This window comes from Xenia sp. Carnegie-2017, unplaced genomic scaffold, assembly GCF_021976095.1.
Source record: "Xenia sp. Carnegie-2017 unplaced genomic scaffold, XeniaSp_v1 HiC_scaffold_21, whole genome shotgun sequence".
Taxonomy (NCBI): Eukaryota; Metazoa; Cnidaria; class Anthozoa; order Malacalcyonacea; family Xeniidae; genus Xenia; species Xenia sp. Carnegie-2017.
In genome coordinates this window covers 5,361,043-5,384,108 of record NW_025813484.1, presented here as the reverse complement: position 1 = coordinate 5,384,108, position 23,066 = coordinate 5,361,043, and the positions used below count along the sequence as shown (strand labels likewise).

The 23,066-nt window shown below is 35.5% G+C and overlaps 4 protein-coding genes and 1 long non-coding RNA gene across 6 annotated transcripts; 4 read left to right on the top strand and 1 right to left on the bottom strand.

The window, feature by feature from the left end:
• Positions 1-88: 88 nt before the first annotated feature.
• LOC124444591 lies at positions 89-3,403 on the bottom strand. Its single transcript, XM_046995203.1, has 11 exons — positions 3,294-3,403; positions 3,040-3,181; positions 2,869-2,970; positions 2,384-2,448; positions 1,658-1,967; positions 1,352-1,537; positions 1,150-1,285; positions 921-1,040; positions 673-825; positions 386-494; positions 89-298 (listed from the first exon to the last, which is right to left on the bottom strand). The coding sequence occupies exons 1-11, from the start codon at positions 3,294-3,296 to the stop codon at positions 89-91; spliced, it is 1,536 nt and encodes a 511-aa protein (XP_046851159.1). The 5' UTR covers positions 3,297-3,403.
• A 2,644-nt stretch (positions 3,404-6,047) lies between these two features.
• Positions 6,048-8,042, top strand: LOC124443697. The gene is made up of 3 exons (XR_006947730.1): positions 6,048-6,100; positions 7,226-7,329; positions 7,608-8,042. It is a non-coding gene; the product is annotated as an uncharacterized LOC124443697 (long non-coding RNA).
• Positions 8,043-9,080: 1,038 nt separating this feature from the next.
• Positions 9,081-11,652, top strand: LOC124444590 (MMS19 nucleotide excision repair protein homolog). Its single transcript, XM_046995202.1, has 6 exons — positions 9,081-9,281; positions 10,007-10,076; positions 10,298-10,359; positions 10,435-10,498; positions 11,419-11,448; positions 11,525-11,652. Exons 2-6 carry the CDS (start codon positions 10,040-10,042, stop codon positions 11,650-11,652), a joined length of 321 nt encoding a protein of 106 aa, XP_046851158.1. The 5' UTR covers positions 9,081-9,281; positions 10,007-10,039.
• A 1,820-nt stretch (positions 11,653-13,472) lies between these two features.
• On the top strand, positions 13,473-17,734 carry LOC124443690. 2 transcript variants are annotated; one of them, XR_006947721.1, is made up of 9 exons: positions 13,473-13,641; positions 14,493-14,554; positions 14,668-14,768; positions 14,855-15,013; positions 15,109-15,174; positions 16,053-16,308; positions 16,686-16,787; positions 17,547-17,601; positions 17,668-17,734. XR_006947721.1 is itself a non-coding variant. In XM_046994187.1 (6 exons), exons 1-6 carry the CDS (start codon positions 13,513-13,515, stop codon positions 16,157-16,159), a joined length of 624 nt encoding a protein of 207 aa, XP_046850143.1. In that variant the 5' UTR covers positions 13,473-13,512; the 3' UTR covers positions 16,160-16,485. The 2 variants fall into 2 exon arrangements, 1 of the variants encoding a protein (XP_046850143.1); XM_046994187.1 differs by lacking the exons at positions 16,686-16,787; positions 17,547-17,601; positions 17,668-17,734 and having other exon boundaries at positions 16,053-16,485.
• On the top strand, positions 16,493-22,174 carry LOC124444589 (MMS19 nucleotide excision repair protein homolog). The gene is made up of 10 exons (XM_046995201.1): positions 16,493-16,517; positions 16,720-16,787; positions 17,668-17,794; positions 18,343-18,452; positions 19,129-19,185; positions 19,268-19,381; positions 19,453-19,525; positions 20,030-20,112; positions 20,488-20,655; positions 21,788-22,174. Exons 1-10 carry the CDS (start codon positions 16,493-16,495, stop codon positions 21,836-21,838), a joined length of 876 nt encoding a protein of 291 aa, XP_046851157.1. The 3' UTR covers positions 21,839-22,174.
• The last annotated feature ends 892 nt before the right edge of the window (positions 22,175-23,066 follow it).

Here is a 23,066-nt window from a genome sequence, read left to right as displayed (position 1 = left end):
TTCCTTTAGCAGCGGTTGAATAGTAATTGGAATTTCTTCGCTAGTCTCAATGACGTTAAACAGTAGGGCACTTCTTCATGAAGAAGTTTTAAATCAGTCGAAGGATTGTCTTTGGATTGGCTCCATCAGACATCCTTATCAAGAGGTCCAAAACTTCTTCTTTGGGGGGCACAATTGCGCATACTGGTTTGTCAGAAGCCAATGCTGCCAATAACCTTCTGCACGAGTTTGGACAACTAGTGATAAATCCTTGTTTCTCTAACCATTCAAGTAGAGTCCTAAGCCCCTTTGAAGATATCTATAAATACGAGAAATTATAGTATAAAATGAGCTCTGGAGTGGTCATACAAAATTTTGTACTCGTGAGGTAATAAATTCTTCTTACTTCAGATTTTAATTCTTGAAATTCGTCCCAACTTAGCTTTGAATCACTGTACTTCTTCAATAAAGCTCGCACATTTCTCCTGTTGATGAAATTGCGCATTTCAAACCTAGTATTGGACACGTTGTTATTTTTATAACTATAAGCTGTGTACAAAAACAAAGTGAGAGAAGTCACCATCATGCATAAAATGCTTTCTGATACGTAGATGAACACTCGTATTTACTAATTTTACTAATTAGCAGACCTGTATATACTATATATTACAGATAAACTTCAAAAATACTTATCTTCCATCTAGCAATCCAGTATCAGACTCTCTTAAATTATTTGGTAAGAAAGTTTTCTGTATTCCAAGAGTTGTTCCATCCATCACCACCTTTTGGGGAATTCTTCCAAATAATTCACAAAAAAACCCATTGTCAAAATCAATATTAAGCAACCTTAATAAGAGAAAATTCAATAACTTAATAAAACAAGCGATCACTATCTCAATGGAATATTCATATTTTAAAGCTGAAAATGAAATGATGCTTACCGTATCATGGCAATGATAGCGAGACGAAACTTGGCGTAAGTTATTTCCTTTGGGAAATTAAAATTACCCGAAGACACTTGCCTTTGTACATACGCAACATAATATTTGTACATAGGTAAACTGAACAAGAATAAAAAAGAAAAAACATTCAAAAGAGATAGGGCGAGAAAATTAAATAATGGACAAACGTAGCTACTAATGCTTCGGCAAATTTTCATTAAAAAAGTACCTCGACGTTATGAAAAGCCGAATGTAATCTTTTAGAACGGCATGAGATATTGCATATGATCCAAACCATACAATCCTGTTTTCAATGCCATCATAATGCTTTTTCGTAGCACAAGAGGAGCAAGGTCTACAATACACTAAATAATTTATTTAATTCAAATAATTATGAAGCAAAGCGTAACCTATAACAAATCAGAACTTACCCTTCACATCATGGATTGAATATAAGTACGCAACTGAACACACGTCTACGTACAACCATTCATCTTGAATAGAACGTTTATCCCACTCTGCACCACAAGAACAAATACCACTTTCAGATGGCGCCAAAATTTTATGACCATTTTTTTCAGGAAGATCAGTAAAATCGCTTGCATCATTCTCATTGCCTAAAATAATTAAATCGTAATATTTACAAAATGCTAGAAAGTGCTAAATACCATACCGATAAAGGAAATAGTATATGTAAAGCTAAAAGGATGTTCACCATTGCAGATTATCTTGCATACCTGTTTCAAATAAAGAAACCTTTTCTTTGCTATGTGTAGCCAATTCAAAATAGTCTCGCATCTCTGTTGTAATTCCAAAGGAACACTTAAAAAGTGCCAATGGAGAATCCATTTCATCCTCTTCAACGATTTGCATGGCTTTTGCAAGGGTTGTCACATGAATGCAATGATATGACGAATAGCTGCAACATTTTAACTCGGGCTGGGGCGGCATTACTTTTGAATACACAAAAGTACAAACCCCCCATGGACTATTCACTGGTTTTACAGCAATCCACTGAAACTCCCTGCACACTGCACTAAACAAGTCCTAAAATATGTAAAATCATTTATCTTAAGGTTGTATTATGTGTGTGTATGTGTATGCAGATTAATAATTATGATTAATTATGACTTCACAAAATCCTTAGAAAGTGCTTAATATATATATCAGGCACGTAAAGCTAATGGTGAATATGACTTTACTATTTTTATCATACATTTAGTTTATACTACTTAATGTATGTACTGTAGGTATATGGCTATGTATGTATTTGAGTATGAATGTGTATACCTCAATAGTCATAAATAAATTCAATTTGCCCTGTTGGCTATCACCCTAATAGCTTTATAGAAGCTCCTGAACTTAAGCACAGGATGTATGGTAACAAATTGTGGGGTATTAGAAGGTTGAGAAACTATACGTGTATTTGTACAAAAAAGTTATTTTCACATAACAAAATATACTTCTTCAGGTCGCATCTCATGGTAGGAATGATCACTGAAAACAGACTGCATCATGGATGTGGATTCTGCATTCATAAAAGAAATTGGATGAGATAAATATGTTGTGTGAATAATCATTCACAAGTTTTAACAATATTTTTGCTTGTAAAGCTATGCTAGTTAACGTCCACATGTAATAAGAACAATGTCTCACAAGGGTCTTGTAAAAACACAGAAGGATGACTTCACAAGGGTTTGAAATGTACAATAAACTGATATTTAAGGATGAAGACATTTCCTCCCATACAACATGAAGAACTTTACATTGAAAAAATAAGCCAAATACAAATTTGAGACATTCACTTCATGCAATGTCAGATTAATATGTAACAAGTTCTCACATCTTTGACAAGGGTCTTCAAACAAATAGTATGTAAGTGTAAGTCAAAATTTGGTGAAGCTGTTCAGACACCTTATATCCTGAAAGAGTAACACACAACACTTACTTTTTTCAATAAAATCTTTGGCTTCAATACCAAACTTTCTATCATACACAACCAGATATTTTTCCATTGCTAATATGTGTATGCAACTGGGATATGGTATATCTGACAAGTATAAAAATGTTGTTTGGCCTGTTTTAATAATTTCATTTCAGTAACATCTATTTTACATACCTTTTTGAGGATCTAATTGTATATTATTAGGTAGGGCTTCAACAAATTGCTTTCTATTTGCATCACATGAGCAGCACAATATCCAACCGTAGCCATCAAGCAATAGGTGGGGATATTGATGAACAAATACAAATGAATTATGCTGAAGAAAAAAATACATGCAGGTTATAGCACCAAAAAAAGAGTATTGAGTAATATCATTTAGTTGGGTATACACCCAACATTGAAATTATGGAAATAAAATTTGACATCACCATAATTGTTCTTTTGTTTGCATTATAATCATGAACAACAAAGGATTGCTGACGTGTACATTTGATGCAAAGTCAAACTGTAACCATAGAATAGAGAATATATAGAAGGGCAACTCGCAGGTGAAACGCGTGGCATATTTTCTGTGCGCATGCGTTAGGTCCGCCATTACTCTGGCCAGTAACTTGACGCTGGCGTACTATAAAATAATATTGGAAAAGTGCGATTTTGGGATAATAATCGCCTAAAACGCAAACTGTTTTGGAAGATCATGGAATTTTGTGACAAAACGTGAAAGAAATAAGGTGAGAGACCATTATTTAATTGCTCGCAAGTCCGTAAAGGTTTTTATTGGTAAAAATTACATGTTTCAATGCAGGGTGTTTATTTTACTGCTATAGAGTTGTCAGTAGGTTAGGTGAATAGAAGTCCAGAAGTAAAATCTCTTGCGTTTTCGTCCATTCTGAATTATAAATTTCAAACTTTTGAGGTGTTATTATAAAACACAAACTTGTCAGAGTTTTACTTGTACCAACGCTGTAATATTTCAGGTTGCAACTTGCCAACTTGCTAAACTATAAATAAAGTTAATCAACCAGCTAACCAAGTAATCCAATAATGATTCATGGTGGTTGTGTGTGAATTATAACTGATAATAATTTGCAACATTCAGTTTCAAACCATGGAGGGTTTGTTTATCATTTTAAGCATGAGTGAAATGTTAATATGTTAATAGTTGGGCATTTTTAATACCAAATGTAGTTTTAGTGAGGTATACACTCTGTTTGCCTTATTTATAAATTTTGCCTTACAGTGATTTGTGCTCTATTAAATTTATTATCAATAGTTATGATTGATTTTCTGATATTTTTTTCTAGTTGTTATTTTGGCATTCAGTTCTCAAGTGAGGATTATGTTGCAAGTGTCTTGTGTTATGTTGGATTAGATTTTAGTGGCTACTTGTTGCAGTAGCATGTTAAACTTTGTTTGTTAAATTCTATTACGTTTTTATTATAATTGGGTGGTTTTTGTAAGGGTGCTCTGTTTAACATTGATCACAATTTCTTCAGCTTAATTGTTTGGTATACCAATATTTATAGAGAAATTAGCATTTCTTCTGCACCCCCATCTAGCTTAAGCTAGGAGGGCTGCACACCCCTCTCTTATATCCATCTCTGAATAAAGTTGTCATTAAATTTTTTAAATGCAAATATGTGTACTGAGTTGCTGTATTTTATTCTGTATATTCTATTGCATGAAATGCACACATTCTAAATTTAAATTGTTTTGTGTTAAAGATTTTTGTGCACCATGTAAATCTTTAATGACAAAGACATGTTTTTAGCCTTGTACCCATTAAGAAAATACGATATATAATATATTGCTGTTATTTTGTACATATTTTTCACTTAGAAATGTCTTTATCAAAATAAGTTTCCAATGTTATTCAATTCTCAAATTGCCCAAAGCATTGTATATTGGGTTTGCTGTGGATCTTTCTCACGTGTGTGTCTCTACTGCAACTTTTTGATTCGAGATTATAAAGTTGTACATTTTCCGTTTTTGGTACTATTCGTCGCCAGGGAGGCAATAGTGATAACCCCACACCAACCCAATTTATGCAAGCATTTAGAAAGCTTTTTTTCAGTTCCCTTCTAACCTGTTCATCTGGAAATTGTGACAACGACCTTGATTCTATGCTGGTTGAGTATTCCAAAAATGTTGCAAAGAATAAAGTCAGCCAGAAGAAAACGGTTCAAGTCTTTCCACCTCTGCAACCACAAATTTTAGCAATTGGTCCTACTAACTACAAGGAGCCAAATGTTGTTACTAACATAATGAGGGAAAATGCCATTGCATATGTGTCTGGTTTTTTTCTAATGAAGAGTTTCAAACTCCACTCTTGTCTGAAATGCACCAATGCTCTTTCATCTACAGAACTGGATGATAGCAGAAAGTTATTCTGCCAATTTAAAGCATTCAATGAAAAGAAATCTGATTTAGGAGGACTACAATCACCATCTTCTCCTTATCTTGAATACATCATTAAACTTGAAGACACATTTATTAAGACGTTTTCTGTCTACACAAAGAGCGAAGGTGTTGGTCGAAGTATATTAGACACCGTCAAGTCCACACCAAAGGAATTTGATTGCTGTACGGAATTCCCATTTGAGTTCTTGCAGAAACTTTTTGTAAGAATGCGCATTTATTACGCCATAAAATTTGCGAACCGCATATTCGCAACAACTAAAAAGAAAGACAGAAAGCACATTAAAGTCACACACCTTTGAGGGCTTTGTGCATATAATTTTTTGTCCTTTATAAAACTAAATTGAGAACAAAAGCTTTTTATATCACAATAATATATTTAACATGTAATACATCCAAGTTCATTTAAGTCCTCAGGACTTGTGAACCTCAGAACCTGTTCAACCTTTACGACTAAATTTCGCTATAAATATATTAAATAAATGCATTTGTTACATGATATATACAAAATACTTGCCTTTTTATTTCAATTTCTTTCAAAAAGATGCCAAAAACAGCCAACAGCTCAAAAAATCTACATTTTAACCCACTTTACGGCTTCCACTCCATATATTTTCATAGTAAATGTTGTACACTTTACTGGCCAGAGTAATGGCGGCCGTCACATTTCCGGTATGCGCGAAACAAACTGCGCGCCACGCTTACATCAAAGGTTACCGACGCGAGTTGCCCTTCTATATATTCTATTCTATGCTGTAACAATAGCCCAGTATAGTGGCCAGTGGGTGACAAATGACTCTGAAAGAGAAAGTACACAGTAATTATTAATGTTCACTGTTTCAAAAATATCTATTGTAATATATTTTTATGTTTGTTGAGCACATTTCTACGAGATGTTAATAAAGTTTTGCTACACAGTGTCTCATGCATAAGCAATCAACAAGCATATTGTCAATTTATAACACATTAAAAACATGACTAGTGGTAAACAGTATAAAGTATAACTGTATAAGTGAGAACTACTTGACTAATTTATGCGTTTGTTTGAATGTTTATTAAGTTCATTTTATCAGTTAGAACTTAATTTGTTATCTCTTATTCAAAGATTAATCTAACTCTTACAGTTAGCAAGGCTGACAAGATATTGTCAGGGGTCATAATGTACGTGACTTTGCACATTTAGACTTAAGTAATTGCAATTTTGTTACGTTCCCAGAAAATTCTAAGCGTAGAGAAAGGTGTAAAGTGCTAGAACTATATATCACTGATGACGTACCAGAACATAACTAAATGGCCATTTTGTTTAAGTTTATCTTCTCTCAACTTTGCTGATTTAGTGACTTGCACTTGATACATGTGATGTGATAGATTTGCATGATTATTTGATCATTTATCTGGAAGCATGATATTATTAACCATTAACTAAGTTTCTTCACATTGGTCACCATCAAATTAAAAGACATTTATTATTGTTGATAACTGTAGTTGGAAAATAAATATCATATAAAATCTTGCTTTGTATGAAAATGAATGTAATCATATAATTTATTGAGGCATTTTTTTCATAAAGGTCAATTACTATACAGAATAAATTGATTTCCTTTTCTAGCAAACACTAACTTCACACTTATTAATGTGTTGAATGGGTTGAAAAGAGCAATTGTTCTACATTTCATTTTAATATGTGATTCAACCACCCAAACTATCAGGAATAAAACAAGCTTGTCAGTTGAACTCTCATTTTTTCCTTTAACAAATGTAAAATTAAATGTAATGTGCTGTGTTTTAATGCTGCATTAACTACTTTTCGATTTTTTCAATCATCATTTACATTCTATATGTTTCTTTCATTTATTTGTGTAAGAGAATTGCCCAACTTTCTTTTAGATGTATTGATGGCTGTAGTAAGATGTGAGATGTTTGAATTGTTGTTCAATTTCAGACCCTATCTTACCAATCAAGAAACAGATAAACGATGCAAGGGAACACAACTGCTGTCCTTGTTGCTTTGTAGGCTTGTAACCAATGAGCTCCTCAAGAAATAAGGTATGCTTATGATAATTTAGTGACTAAGCACACTTTACTCTTATCCACATTTTGCTATTATGAACATTCATATTCACAAGGTCACAGACTACTGTAGGATTTTGTTCACACAAACAATCTGGTCCCTAAACCAGTGTTTAAATATGCATAAGTTACATAAACAAATAAATAATTGATAAACTTGAGTTTCTGAATGGTTTGCCTCAAGTTACATGGAATTTATCTGGTTATAAAATACTTCTTCCAAAATCACAACTGTTATTGCTCTTGTTTATTAGTAACTGTTCTGGTGGAATTTTTTTGTGATCGTCTGAAGGATCATTTCTCTGTGGTTCCTCACGTCTTTTCTGGTTTATCGGCTTTGGTATGTTGTATTGTATCTGTGTGAAGCTGAATATTTAAACCGGATCATGCATTTTTGTTATCTTATTGCAATGCATTTTATTTGCCTTTGCCTTTCATGTGGCACATTTAATTCTTACTGCGGGCTGCAGATTGTAACATTTAAAAGCAAGCAATGACAGTATAAAATGCTGTTATCAAAGTTAATGTTTCCATGTAAAGTAATATGAGCTGGTAACCAAGAAAAAAAGGTTTTTTTTAACAAAATTACAGTTTCTTTGTGAAGTTTTTTTCTTTCGCGCTTTTCATCTGTCATTGTTTGCAACTTACTGTTACTGTTTGCTTGTGTGATGGATGTACTGACAGAGGAAGTGAGAAGAAAAGAAGGATGCTGGTGTTTGTTGTATGCAGATAACATTGTCTTGGTGGCGGAGTCGAAGCAGAAAGTCATGGAATGGTACCGAGAATGGAAAACGGCAATAGAAGTCAAGGGACTGAAAGTGAATGAGGCAAAGACGAAGGGCATGAGATGCTTGAGGCAGGTGGAGGTGAAGGACATTGATAAATGGCCATGTGGTGTGTGTGGGAAAAGAGTTGGGTGAATTGATAATGTGGAAATGCAGTAAGTGGGTTCATGGAAGATGTTCAGGTGTCCGTGGTGCATTGACAAGAGTAACTGATTTTGAGTGCGGACGTGTCGAAGTGGTGGGCGAGTCGCGATTGAACGGTTTGAACTGGGTGACGTGAGTTTGGAAGGTGTATCGGAGTTTAAATATCTGGGCGATATGTTAAATGATGGTGGAGGTGCGAGCAAGCGGTGAGGAACAGAGTTCAAGCAGCGTAGTGGAGAGAGTTGTCAGGAATGTTGTGCGGAAAGTCGACTTCGTTGAAGCAGAAGGAGAATAATGGCATGTGTTAGAGCAGAGTGTGGGCGCCGAAAGCAGAGCGGAGCAGATTGGCGTCGACGGAAAGGAGAATGCTTAGGATGATGTGTGATGTAACGTTGATGGATAGGATTCGAAGTGAAGAGATTAGAGAAAGAGTTGGTGTTGAGTGTATCGAGAATTGGGTAAGGCGCCAGCGTTTAAGGTGGTTTGGGCATGTGGAAAGGAGGGAAGAAAGTGCTGAAATTCGTAGAACGTTGCATATGAATGTTGATGGAGTCCGCAAGCGAGGTAGACCGAGAAAGAGATGGATGGATGCTGTGAACAGTGATATGAAGGCGATGGGTATAACGAGAGATATGGCGAGAGATGGAGACGTTTGGCGTGGAAAATATCATGGACCGGTCAACCCCCCTGGCGGGGATTAATACTGGCCGGTATACAAATGTTGTTTGTTTGTTTGTTTTGATTGTTTGCAACTTTCTCTGCGCTTGTAACATAACGGTTTTTTGTGTTATGATAATTGTGGGATGCAGCACAGTACTTTGGGATTAATTAATACTTTATATAGTACTTCGGGATTGATATGATGATAACATCCGATTTCTCATTTCTGTATGTGCCAAATATTATTCATGTATGTTTAATTAGGTAAGCTATCAGGCGATTCAAGAGGGATTAGCTGTTAGGATAGTTCAAGCAATTTTCAAAGAGATTCACGTACAGGTAATAAAGTGTGTATTAGTTACCTCTGCAAAATAGAAACTTAGTAAAACACAAGATAATTGACACACTCTGTAAAACACAAGATAATTGACACACTCTGTAAAAAGTAGGAATTTTGTTCTAAACGTTTTGACTAGTACTATACATGTATTCATCAATAGAATATGAAGGCTTTTTCAAAAATTGCTATGATGGAATAAGATCGTTATTTGCCATTTGTTTATTTTTGAAAAGCCTGAAAATTCTAGGTACTTACGAACGATGACATTTACCATCTAGCTATTTAGTAGAGGGGTGAAATATTTATTCATGAAAGGGAGCGCCATTTGGAGTTATAAAATAACAGCAATACAACGCCTTCGCTGATTGGTCCATAGCTGAGTTTATATCAGCCAATGCAAACCGATCTTAGCTTAACCATAGTAGCTCAATCAATTGAATCAATTAAGGCAATTTGCAAATCATTCATGAATGCATGTTATTTGTTTTCAATTTATTTTTGTTGCATAATTGTTATTTCATAAAAGAACAAAAGATGTTTTTCGTGTTTGCACTAGCTAGTAATCGCGCATTTCTTAAATGTAGCAATGCCATAACATTTTCACTAACAACCTATCAAATTATTCTAGCTTATGTCATTTGTTCCTCTGTTTTATCGCAATGTATTTTTTTAAATAAAACTCATGTACTGTGATTCAAACCATGTTTTTCTGTGAATTTTTTAGTCATTATTACCGGCAGATCGATATAACGTTTTCATGTTATTTACTGTACTGCTTGAAAAGAAAATGACTGGTAAATAAAATTAATAAAATTACTGTATTTTATCGCGCCATAATGTTTTTAAATCTTATTAACATGCAAACTTCTTTGATTTGTGCAATGAGCCAGTTCAGCCAGTCTTTGGTCAACTCAATAAACCTTTGTTTTGGCTTTTCTATTAAGTTCGATTTTAATTATTTTCATCCAAGTTTGGTTTGTCTTGATTTTGAGACTCGTTCGTGTTAATTTTCTAGAGCTCCAAACACTTGGGACGGATTTTGTTTTTGGTTACATTCAAGCCATGGACGGAGAGAAGGTCTAATTTATCGCAATTTCGTTGTTTTTTATGAACGCTTTCATTATTTTAACGACTATGTCCCGTCAATTTCAGGATCCAAGAAACTTGCTGGTTTGTTTCGAGCTTGTTCAAATCATCGTAAAGAGATTTCCTATTGGTATGAAAAAGACGAATTTGAGCGTACCCCAAACCTGTAGTGCGGGCTATTCTATTCCTTAGCGGTTTGCTAATTTGTCTTTTTTCATGAGAGCTATGTCCGTCTCATGATTACTACATTTGAAGCACATTCAGGCATTCTAAGAAAAATATGGTGGCTCGTAGAGCTTTCTTAGGCATCATTCCCATAGTTCTCCCTCAATCGACTGTTGGAATACACGCTATAAGAATAAAACCCATTGGACAGTCACAATTTTGGCTTAGCAAATAAATGAAGTTGACATTACGTGGTTCAAATAATGTGGTGTACACTGCTTTAATTTGCTGCAAAATCATGCGAACTTACTAAGAACGTTTCTTTTAGACCATTTGGCCGAAGATTTGTTATGGGAAAAGTTGTTTTGCTTTCATGTTAATGATGTTTTTAATGATTTCTTACTTTAGTTGTGTTTTGTTTGCAATTTGAGGTGTTCCTCGTCTTCGAATTTTTTAAAAGATGAGCTTGAATGTCATAGAAAAGTGCTCAAATTTCATTCTTATAGCTTTGTACGAACCTGATTTACACAGTGCTTTGAAACGAAGCAAACGTATTCAAAAATCACTTTTTATTCGAGGCCTGAACATTGTCGGTCAAATCATGTATTGTCTTCACGTTAAACTTGAAGATGTGTGTGTTCCTGCGCTTTTTGAAGGCAACGATATTGAAACAACGTCTTCATCTGTCAAATTCTGTGATAGGTGGCTCGCATGAATCGAAAAACAAAAAAAAATTCATCCATGTTGGTTGAAATTGCAATTGTCAACGCCAAATTGCAAAATTCTGTGTTGAATTCAACCAACATGGCTGCTTGTGACGTGATAAACAAGCCTTCTATCCTTCGAGTTATAGCGTTGTTCTCTTTTTCTGTTGATTATATGTAGATATTCATGGCAGCCGAACAGTCCGTCGAGGTTTGAGTATGAAGTTCTTTTTTAACCTGCCTGCAATATAAAGCTGTTATCTAACATTTTTCTGTTTTTTAATTAGGCAGCTTGCTTGGAGGCGATTCGGAGTATTATGCGAAATATTGCTTTGGCCGAAAAGGTACTGTTGTGTTTCCTGTAATGAAAAACATAATTTTTTTACTCATTAACATGCTAACTATTACTTTTTAAGCTAAATCATGGTGGCACTTTAAACAACATTTTAACGAAGATGCTTTCTGGTTCGTATTTTTGTTATATGTGGTTTAGAGTGCGTCGCGAACATATCGAAAATTGAAAAATTGTCTCAGGGTTTTTTTTCGACTTAGATATCAAAGGAAATTTTTGAAGCAGGATCAAAAGATACTCAAAATTTCAGCGAGTATACTTCAGAATGCTTCGATGGCGTCAGGTGAGCGGCTTAAAGATTACGCTTGTTTGTACCTACAAAATGTTGACTTTGTTCTCGCTTTCATCGTATTCATCTCATATTTTACTTACTCTAAGGGCCTGTTAAGGCTGTATCGAAAAACATCGATAAAAGCTTCGATATCGAAAGCTTAAAATTCGAAAAGTAAGTTATTTGGAAAAGTGAAAAGTCTTCAACCCCCCTTTTTCAGTGTAAAGAATTTTCAAACCTAATTTGCCACGTATTTCCTCTATGAAAACCCCTGCGGTTCATAGCTTTCTGCTGCTTTTAAGGTGGAGAATTAGGTGAGATTGTGGTTAATAAAGGGGAATCTTTGTAAATTTTACGCAACGCGACGCATGTTTACTCAATCTAGCACGTTTATATTAATTTGTTGAAAAAACGAAAGTGGATTTTATATGGTCCTACGTTTGGTCAATAATAAAGCAAAATAATTCTTATGACGTCAGATTCGTCACCGAATTTCAATATACTCCTTGCTCATCCATCTGATGATGCTATCCTCCACACAACATTTTGTGCAACTTTTCTCGTTTGTCTTTTTTGAATACAAAAAATGTTTTTGTCTCGATAGGATCTGCACATGCTGTCAAACAAACTGTCATTTTAAACATTTCGTGGTTCGTTTTCATGTTAAGTCCACGAGCTCCATGTTTCTTCGCAATAGTGTGTTTGTCTTTAGTCGTATGTGGTTTTCTGTGCTTGAAAATCTTTCTAAATTTTAAGCGAATTAACACTTGAATAAACGAATAAAATTCGTATTTTGTTGTGAAAATTGTATGCAAATGGCTTTGGCATGGCTGAGAACCAGTTCTTTATTTTGTTGGGTTTTTTCGTCATTGAATGCAAAATAAGTTAGTCTTTTCCATCAGCAATTGTCGTTGCTAGCACTTTCTCTCTTTTTATCAAGATGTGATTTGCAGGAAAGTTTTGGATGAAGTTATTCCAATTTTTCTGGAGTGGTTTGAAATGGTCAAACAGGTTTGATTTATCATCCAATCGTATGGCTTGGAAAAGTTCTCGTTTGCATAAGACCTCCTTTGTCGAGACCAAATCTAACTTGCTTTTGTCTTATGGTTTTTTGAAGGTCAGCCATCAAAAGTTCATCTTGGATGCGATGCTTGGTTTCCAGTCCTGCTCCTCTTTCCTCCTACTCTCCTACTCCTCCTCCTTCCTCTACTCTACTCTGCTTCCTCTTTACTCCTCACTCCTGCTCTACTCTGCTCTCTTTCACTTTACTCTCTCTGCTACTTTGCTCTGCTTCTCTCTACTCTGCTTTGCTCTGCTCTACTTCTCTGCTTAACACTTTACTCTACTTAACTCTACTTTACTCTACTTTACTCTACTTTATTTTGCTCTACTCTGCTCTACTTTCTGCTCTCTACTCTGCACCTTCTCTGTTTACTCTGCTCTACTCAGCTCTACTTTACTCTGCACTACTCTGCTCTACTCTTGAGATTCATTGATTGAATATAACACAGTTGAAAGAAGCCTTGCAGTTCAACCAACCAAAAGCATAAATATAATTGCAGCTGTAGCTTGTGGTTTCACCTGATTTTCTCTATTGATACGCCTGCTAGCGTTTCTGTATCGTTTTGTTTGCAGATTCTTTGAATTGTCTGATGAAATTCAAAGAAAATCTTCTCGGATTGTTCTTCTCGTTGCTCGTCAACCAAAATCCTCTACATCGTAGCTCCGGAATAGCCGGCCTGGTTGCCATGACAGCCAGTGGAATTCTGGTCGAAGATGAGGTATTGGAAATTAAATTGTACAATTTAAGTAATAATTAGGCATTTTGTTCTTCCACCATGTCAATTGCACTTTTCAAGGCAATTTGTAAAGTTTTTTTTCGAACATTATTTGTGCTGTATGAATAGAGATTATTATTGGTGTTGCAGTTTGTGGACCATTGTATTTGTGTTTTAGGTTATCGCCATTTTTAGTTCATCACTGCTTGTTGTTTAGTTGTCATTTAACCATTATTTTTATGGTGTTTTATTGCATAATATTTGTATGCCATTTTTTGACCATTTCTTTGTGAGTCTTAATTTCCCATCTCAATTCTTAAATACAGCGTGTCCTCCCCCCTCCAAAAACAAAAACGGAACATGCACAAATGATTATGTATGCATTAAAATGAAATTTGCATAAGATTATTAATCGGCGATGCTGTTTGTACGGCATGTTTAGATTTAGTCGTACGCTTGTCGAAGCTCGTTGCAACTTATGGAAAATACGATCATAACTCAGTTAATGTCGCTTTGCCTCTCCAAAGGTTTTGCGTATTAATTTTAAGATGAAAATCAGTGTATGACAATACTTTTAACTTGTTTTACTTTAACTAATACTGTACAAACCGTGCTAAATTCCACAGGCGCAGAACTGTCAAGTTCATTGAACAGTTTTGAATGCTAGTTGCGTTATTGTGCGTAATAAATTTAGCGATTGCATAATTACTTTATGTGAGTTCCGTTTTTTTCGGGACGTCATGTATAATCGTACTATGTTCAACAAAAGGTTCAACGCATTCGAACATCAGAAACCAAAAAATTTCTGTAAATCGTATCTTTCTTATTCTTGTTTATTTTTTCTTGCTTTTCAGTTGGTGTCGTTCCTCGGTCATTTGCTCGCTTTAATGCTTCAAGATGACGAGAAAATCGTGAGGTTTGTCAATGGCTCATGTTGCTGGAGTGGTGGATTAATTTGTGCTCAACAATTTCCGATTTATTTTGAAAAGTGCACTTTGATTTCGACCTGCGTCGTCCGTGTATTTTAAGGCATGAAACTAAACTAGCATTGGCTTATCTTTCTTCCCGATATTCTTTCTTGGTTCGTCGTCATGTCATAGGAAAGCTTGTGGATAGACTTTCTGCGATAGGTACTTTGTCCATTTATGAATGGCGACATCTATGCGTTTGATCACGTGACCTATATTTTCTATAATGACTGTTTGTTTCGATACAGACGATTTGCCGATCCCGAATGGAATGAACAAAGTCCACATAAGCTCCTGTGTATCCCACAAAGACCTTATAGACACTTTGACCATATTTTGTACCGAACAAGAAAATATTGAATGTATTTTACCCTGTTTGGTTGACAATCTTACAAAGTTGTGTAAAGGTTTGTTTACTCTGTGAAGAATGTTATTTTCTTGTTTTTTAATCGTTAGTATTACTTAATGCAACGTTGTTGTAGCGTGTCTGTATAATTTTTAGATGAAAACTCCGTTCATGAAACAAGCATCGGCTGGCTAATTGATTGTTTGATTGGAATTCTTGAAGGTGACGATGTTGCTATGATTTTAAATGCTTGCGAAACCCGAATATAGTTAAAAATGTATGCTTAATTCTATAAGTTGGGTCAATCGAGCCCCACCTGTTTTGCTTACGGCCTTCGACACATAGATATCAACATCTAGTATCATTCCGAGGTATAACGGTGCTCAAAATTTCTTTGCGTTACTAACTTTTATGTTTAAGTCATTGTTGGTAGTTTTGAGAAAACAAGAAAAGAGTCAATATAACTTTAAAAAAGCCAAACTTTTTATTGAGCATTTATTGAGTCGTTTTTTTATTGGTCGATTTTGCCCACTGGTGTATTCTGCACCGGCAGTAAATACAGAACACACCAGAGGTCAAAATAGTAGTTTTAGGCAAGAATCCCAAAATTGAAAAAATATGACTTAGGCGAAAAAGTTATAGGAAAGTGATGATTTAGTAACCAAGCGGGCTTTACAAAAAAAAACGACCATGGTGACTGGTTCCTCAATAAAGCTCCTTAATAAAGCAATTGAAACATAAAATAAGTTGATTGAAAACTACTTGTCGACAGTTTGTCTTTCAAAACGATTTACTCTGCCCACTAATTTTCGTACCAAAGAGAACATGAACTGCAAAAATACCTCAGCAAATATACGATGCTTTCCGATCATGGCCGAAACATTGTCGAAGCATTTAGCATTGCATTAAGAAATAAGTTTCACTTGTAAAATGCAAGACCCAAATTTTCAACTAAACTACCTACATCTTTTTAAAATTACATGCAAGACGCTTCTCTCCAGTGGCCTGTGATTGTACAAGAAAACATTTTTTTGTTCATTTATTGTATGTAATTTTGCCTGCCAATTATGAAACAGTGTTTTCGAAATTTTGTGTTTTAGATTCTCTAAAGAAATCATTCAACGTTCTTGATTATTACAAAGACGTTGTCTTCCTTCGCGTGTTAAAACTTGCCGTCACAAATTCACTGGCAAGTATGTTCATATAGTGATCGTCGTTTTGGCGAATGCTGATTATATTTGCTTGAGACTCCTTTGGTATTTTTTCTTCATAAGATGAGAAATTCGTTTTCGCTTTGACAGTACTTGAAACATTTTCCAAATTGCTGCGGATAATTTCGTCTAAGGTGTCTGAGCGGTGAGTTTTATTGCGTGTTTTGAATTTTGTATATTACATATGTTCAAGATTGGAGTTCAACGGAACTGATCAAAGAATTGCACAAAAATGTAAGAATACTCTCCATGAGGAAGGTTTCCTGTGATTGAAGTTTGCAATGACTCTCTTAATAAAGTAAATGGTTTGAACCCGGTTATGTCGTTCCATGTTTGTGGATGTAGGTCGCCCAGGTTAGTACAGTCCTGAGAAGGATGTTGACTGACTAAGGTTCTCGAAACGTCAGTCAACATCAATAACAACAGTCTTTCTCAGGACTTTACTAACCTGGACGATCTGCATCCACAAACACGTGACTCTCTTATTATCACTAAAGTAATTGAAGCTATATCTTGTTGTAGTTGCTGTAATGACATATCTCCATTGTGTTTGAAGTTTTGGTAGATGCAAAATTTGATAAAATCGACGAAGCATTTGATCATGATGTGTTGAACATGTTGGATGTAAGATAGATCACAACGTTAATGTATTTTCTGTGTTGTTTTTCTGTGTTTGATTTCCGCAAACATTTATGTGAAAACAATTGAAAAAAATTGCAGCCATTCTGAATGTATGCGAAAACAAATTCAACCAATCTGCATTGCGTTTGAGTATTCAAAAATATGACGAATCACAAGATGAGTGGGTTTTGCAAAATATTTGCCACAAACCCTAAAAACATTCACGTTTTTCAAATGCATAGAAATACATTTGAATGCTAAAAAACTGCAAAAATATCATAAAATTATTCGTTAATTGCGAGATGTAGTTGTTTTTCGTGTTTTGCTATGTATTCATGAGATATTTACAGTTTTGTGAATGTGTTGTGTTGACGGTCGGTAATTTTATGTTGAGAGTTGCCAACCTTGTCAAAATATTAGAATGTTCAAACTATGCAAACGTGGAAGTCGCGCGAGATAGCCTGCGTGATAAACATTGCATATGAATCAAGAATATATTTACTATTTAAATTGATTGCATATAAAGCCTAAACAGTAAAACAGATTTCTGGGCCGCCTATGTTTGCACTTGCTAAATGCAAACCTCGGAGACGTTTGCGGGAACTCTGGAGAAGATGTTAACCCTCGTTTTCCACTGATTTGCTCTCGAGTTCTTCCAAATGTCTCCTTTGTTTCCATAAGCCTGTGCAAACACAGTAAACATCTTTTATTTCCCTAAATAGGAATAGCTTCATGTATTCAGTTCTACTACTCGTTGTTTAGACATCGTCGCCGTGGCAACGCACACAATTAGTCATTCTGCAACGTTCCCAAAAAGGTAAATATTATCCAATACGGCGTCTTGTATTTAATTTTCATGAGGAAAATGCTCATTTTCTTATAGATCGTGCATCCTCGTACTCCAGAGTTGTATTCACGCTTGCTTAACGTAACTGTGGAATGTCGTCATCGACTAACTAATGTTGAAGCTTCGAAATGCTTGGCTGGTCTAATCAACAGAATACAAGATGGTAAGGATCATATGAAATGACGTATTAAAAACTCGTGCTCTGATTGGTCGATGCCCGTGCTTGGATCAGGGCATGTGAGAATTTCGAAAATGTCTGAAAACAAAGACGATTTCTCGCCTAAATTAATTTAGTAATGCATTTCTGGCGGAATAAATGCGAACGTAGATCAACATTGGTATTTAGCTTTCGAAATTTCGCTTATAAAGCTTACATCGCTATGCTCTTCTATGTTTTTTTTTTATAAAAACAATTACTAAATGGTTTCAAGTGTTTAGATAACCTGATCCAAACACTTGGGAATGTTTTATGTAGTCCTCTACTTCTTAAGAGAATTTTAAAAATTTTCTTTCTGTTTTTATATCGGCAATTTTACACATGAACTCCTCTTTTATATAAACATCTTACTGCGTATTATGTGATCTAGTCTGAGTATTTGATAAACTTTTAAAATTACCATTACAATTCCAACCGTCATATTTCAAAATGGGAGCGCATGCGTGGGCTTCGTAGCTCTCCGAGGCTCTTCACGGCAAGTGGGTTTTATGTAGAGAATGAAGTCGAAGTGGAAGTAGGAAAGTGTCTTGAAAAGCTGGATCCGTTGTTGGAAAAAGATCGCACTGAAGACGAAAAGTGGAGAGCAACCATTTCTCTCATATGGGTAAGCAATTTTAGGGATCATGGCAAGGTTAAATAAATACCCGCCCTCCCTCCCGCTAATCATTACCCCTGGCGACGTTCTGATAAAAATAGAAATTATATCGCCCCGTTACTAACTTTTATGCCTAAGTCATTTTTGGATAAGAGAAAAGAATTAATATATAATTTTATAAGTCAGTTGTGGATTTATCAAGGATTTTTTACGCGGAGGGGGGGGGGTTCGTGGCTTAGTAATCAGCTAAAGTTCAGCGGTTAGAAAGCAATTATTTATTAACGTACTCATTATAAAAGTACTCATCAACGCCTTTTTATTTAAAAAAATGAATCAGTCAACAAACTAAAATGATGTAGTCATTGAAGCTTTTTCCGTTAAAAGAAGGATGGGTTTTAATTTTATTTTTCCAATTTGCATCCCTCTATAAGCCCCTGTTGACCCTTGCCTACACGGATGAGCACCACTGTGCACCTCTTTATCCACTTCCGTTAAAAACTGTCAGTATTTATTGAACATCATATATTGAATATTTATTGAGTCGTTTTTGATTGGTGAATTGACTTCGGTAATAAATACAGAACAGACCGCTGGACAAAATAGTGGTTTTAGGCTAAAATCCCCAAATTGAGAAACTATGACTTAGGAAAGAGTTAGTAACGTGACGATATGATCTCATTCATAGATTTCTAAAGCGTTGCTGATAAGAGGTCATAATCTGAGGCTGAAACTCGTTGATAAGGTATGTTTTGATGAAGTTATGTTGGATGAGATCTTCCAGATCAGTATACAACGTTTCTTGTGCAATCATTCTTTTATCGCAGTTGCTTAAGTTATTCGACGATCAAGTCATTGGTCAATGCGCTGCGGATGGTTTTTACGTCATCATGTTGGATTCTGATGACGTAATGGTCAATGCGTCGTATGCAAATATGAAGGTCCGGACTCATATACAAAGCGTCATCCAATCTTTAACCGTTATTTGATCATTTTTTTTCGTTCATATCAGCTCATGTATAAGCAGAGAATATTTGTTCAAGTTTCGCCCCAGCTTACTAATCTATTTCATTCAAGTAGAAAAGGTAAATAGCAGAAACACTCTCTTGTTGGTAAAGATGCACGTGCTCAACACGTGAGGAACTTGAATGTCCTCGAATGTCCGTGAATTTAAATTGAAAAATTCAAGGCATTGAAAGCAATTGAATTTATTTAGACGTGCTTGAATGTGTTTGCGTTCATATTTTTTCATCGAGTTATTGTTAACATGTCATTTGACTACTTTCTACTCAAAAGTGCAGTTGAAATTGTATCTTAACCCTTTTTTGCACATAAAAGTAACTCGAGTCCTAAAGGTCTAATGTCCGAACTTTACAATAACCAATCAACGTGATATATTTTTCAAGTTATATGTCACCGCACCATTATCTCTCGATTCTTTCGAAACGTTTTTTAGTTTTCGTATTTTTTTGGTAAAGTCTTATCGCTTTTTACTTTGTGTGCAATTCATTTGGTCTGTGTGCTCAAACTTCGTTACTTTGGCATTGTACGAACCTTGGCTCAAGTTGTCGTATTTGATCGATTTTTAGAAACGAAGCATCTATATCTATGTGCTCTTTCTCACATAATGAACGGGCTTCCAAAACAGGTGTTACTCAGCGAAATACCAACGGTATGTTGATATCACCGTCACATTGTTGATGGCAATGTGTTGTTTTTTCGGCGCATGTGTGTGGTTAATTGGAATGTTCAACTTCGAATTTTCCTCACAAACCCCATTCAAGGGAAACCTTTGCGATGGTTGGTACCCGTTAACCCACAGCTTTTATGTAACTCGGTCTGACGTAATTGTTCCTGAGGGCGAATCTAGAACGCTGATTGGTTGGTGAATAATCGTATATTATGAATATCCAATTAGCTTTCTAGTTTCGCCCCTGTTAACTGCCTTGCTGCATGCGCAATGAAGGGCGACATTCTTTTAGCTTCTGTCCTTGATGTTTTTGTCGCTTGTGTAGCTATGTCATGTGACGTCATTTACCTTCTGTAGTTATTTCCATTACTGGTTCAATCTTTGTCATGTGACGAAAGCAGCATCCAATTGTCCACTCTGAAGACTTTTTATTCCCTGACGCACGAGCTGCCCACAGTTTTATCGCAGTATGTGACGTCACTCGTACCCAGGTACTTACACTTGGCGAGGAATGCACCATCCTTGGTAAGATGTCTTTTTATAGAATTCGTCTCACGGTAATGCTCTGCGCGCTTGTGTTTACTTTCCATGTCTGATACAGAGATACATTCTGACTAACCATTTGTAAAATAACGTCTTTCTTAAGGCCCGTTCACACGATCCGATTGATCGGATCCGATTCAGTTGGATCTTAAAAACGGAGCGTGTGAACACATATAAAGTAAGCCTCCCATAGTCGGATCCGTCAATCAAAAATCAGATGAAACTAGATCTGGATCTACTTTCATCCGACAAGATCATAGGAAGCCGACTAGTCAAATTACATAGAATTGAAAAACACTGAGAAACAAGGACAAAAATACGAAAAATATATTGATAAATGTACTGGATAACACAAATTGCTGTTCAAATGACTATAAATATCTAAACGAACCTAAGTATCAACAAAATTATCGGACCGTCTGAACAACTAACTGAAAGTCGGGACCGAAACAATTGGATCGTGTGAATGGCTTTTAGCTATACTTCAAGTCCCCCTTTCAGCAAAAATTTTCATTTGCGACATTAAATCTGGTGTGATTTCTAACAAATCCGTGAAGAAGTTCTTGATTTGGTCGTATCGTTCCATTTTAATGCCTACTGAAGTTGGCATTTTGATGGACATTGTCCGTCGTCTGGAACGTTTTACATTTGTGACGTCATTCAAGGGACTCGTCAGTGCAATATATATACATACCATCTACCTAGGTCAGAATTTGCATAGACTGGCCTTCATGCTACGACGAACAAGATCCGTTGAAAGGCAACTTTAGAACGCCATAAAAGGCGATTCGAAAACTGTGTTTACTGATGCGTAAGAAATCAGTCCTTGTTTTAATAACGGCAATAAAATTTTTGCTAAGTCTCGTTGCTTCTTTTCCATTTCTTGGCCTATTGCACTTTGATCTTCCAGTTTTGGGGATAGACATAGACAAATTGCAGCTCCAACAACCTATTATGTCGCCATTTTTAGGTGCCCCAAGAATGGCCATATATCGGACTAAGCGCGCAAAGCATTACCGCGAGACTCGTTCTTTAACTCAGTTATGATCCTATATGTACCCGGTCTCGAACGCTCATCTTGTTACAAGTACACGTTATTTTTTGTTTTTTTTAGCAAATGCGTTCTATGTCTTTAAAATGTCTCGGTGGCGTATCTGGGGCTTAAATCCCGCATTCTAGCTTATCGTCGTAAATGAAGTTTTTGGGGGGCTGCGCGTGGAAAGATTGGGACTAGTTGAATTGTTGGCTTCAAATTTTGGCGACAGATTAGTCATTTCCTGTCGCACCTGTCTCATATTGCTTGTGATTGTAACACTTTCCTTTTTGTTAAAGAATCGTTGTCAACCGCAATGCAACGCGCTCTCCATCGATCTTCACGGCCATTTCTTGGTTGAATAAATAGACAAACGTTGTTTCAGTTTGTACTCCGTGGATATTCCATAAATCTTTTGTGAATGTATAAAAATTTGTGCCGTTTTGGGATGAAAAAGTATTTTCAGTAGCTTGCTGGTGATATTTTTCATAAGCGTATCTGTTTGGATGGGCAAATAACTATTCAAAACCAGTGAACTCGACATTTGAATAACTGGAATGATAACCGAAGCCAAAAATTGAAACCAAAAAAATATTTGTTGTCATCATTCGTCATCACACGTCAGGCTCTAGTCCTCGCATGTTCATTTTATTTTTTTTAAATCATTTGTCCCTTGGTAATGGTAGAGTTCGGATCTTGATCACAGCGTAAAAATAACGAAATTTTTGGAATGAAAAGGTTCACGGAAAGTGAATCAAAGTGATAAATCGAGAAGCAAGATGAGGTGAACTTAGTCGATCTGCTCTTACGCTGCGGTTTTCCTTTAAAACATATCAAAGTCTTTAAGGATATTCAATTATTGATATCGAGATGACAACCATTTAGTATTTCAAGCACTATCGAAATCGTTGAAAAATGCAATCGCTCTGTGAAAAAGTAAAAATGCGAGTAAGACTCAATATTTTTTATGAAACTGGATATTCAAGTTTCTTTTTTATTCGGAAAAACAGATCTTTAAATCCACTGAAATGACAAAAAAGACAAACACCTTTGAAAAATTACCTTCCAATGTAAGAAAAATTTTTGCTTCAATATTTTCTCGTCATATTTTCTTATTGTATTGTCTTTTTAGCATACAGTGTAATTTTCAGTTGGCTTTTCTTCGTTGCAAGTTGAAAGTTACAACGAACTCACTGTAGTAAAGTTTCAGCTATAAAAAATAACCTTTTGCGAAAAGTTGGCCTCGTGTGTTGTTTGTCGTGATGTTGTTTATATGTTTATGCTTTTGCAATTTGTATTCAAATTTATATTGGCCGTGTATGTTTAGCACTCAGGGGAATGAAACTGACGTACAAACCGC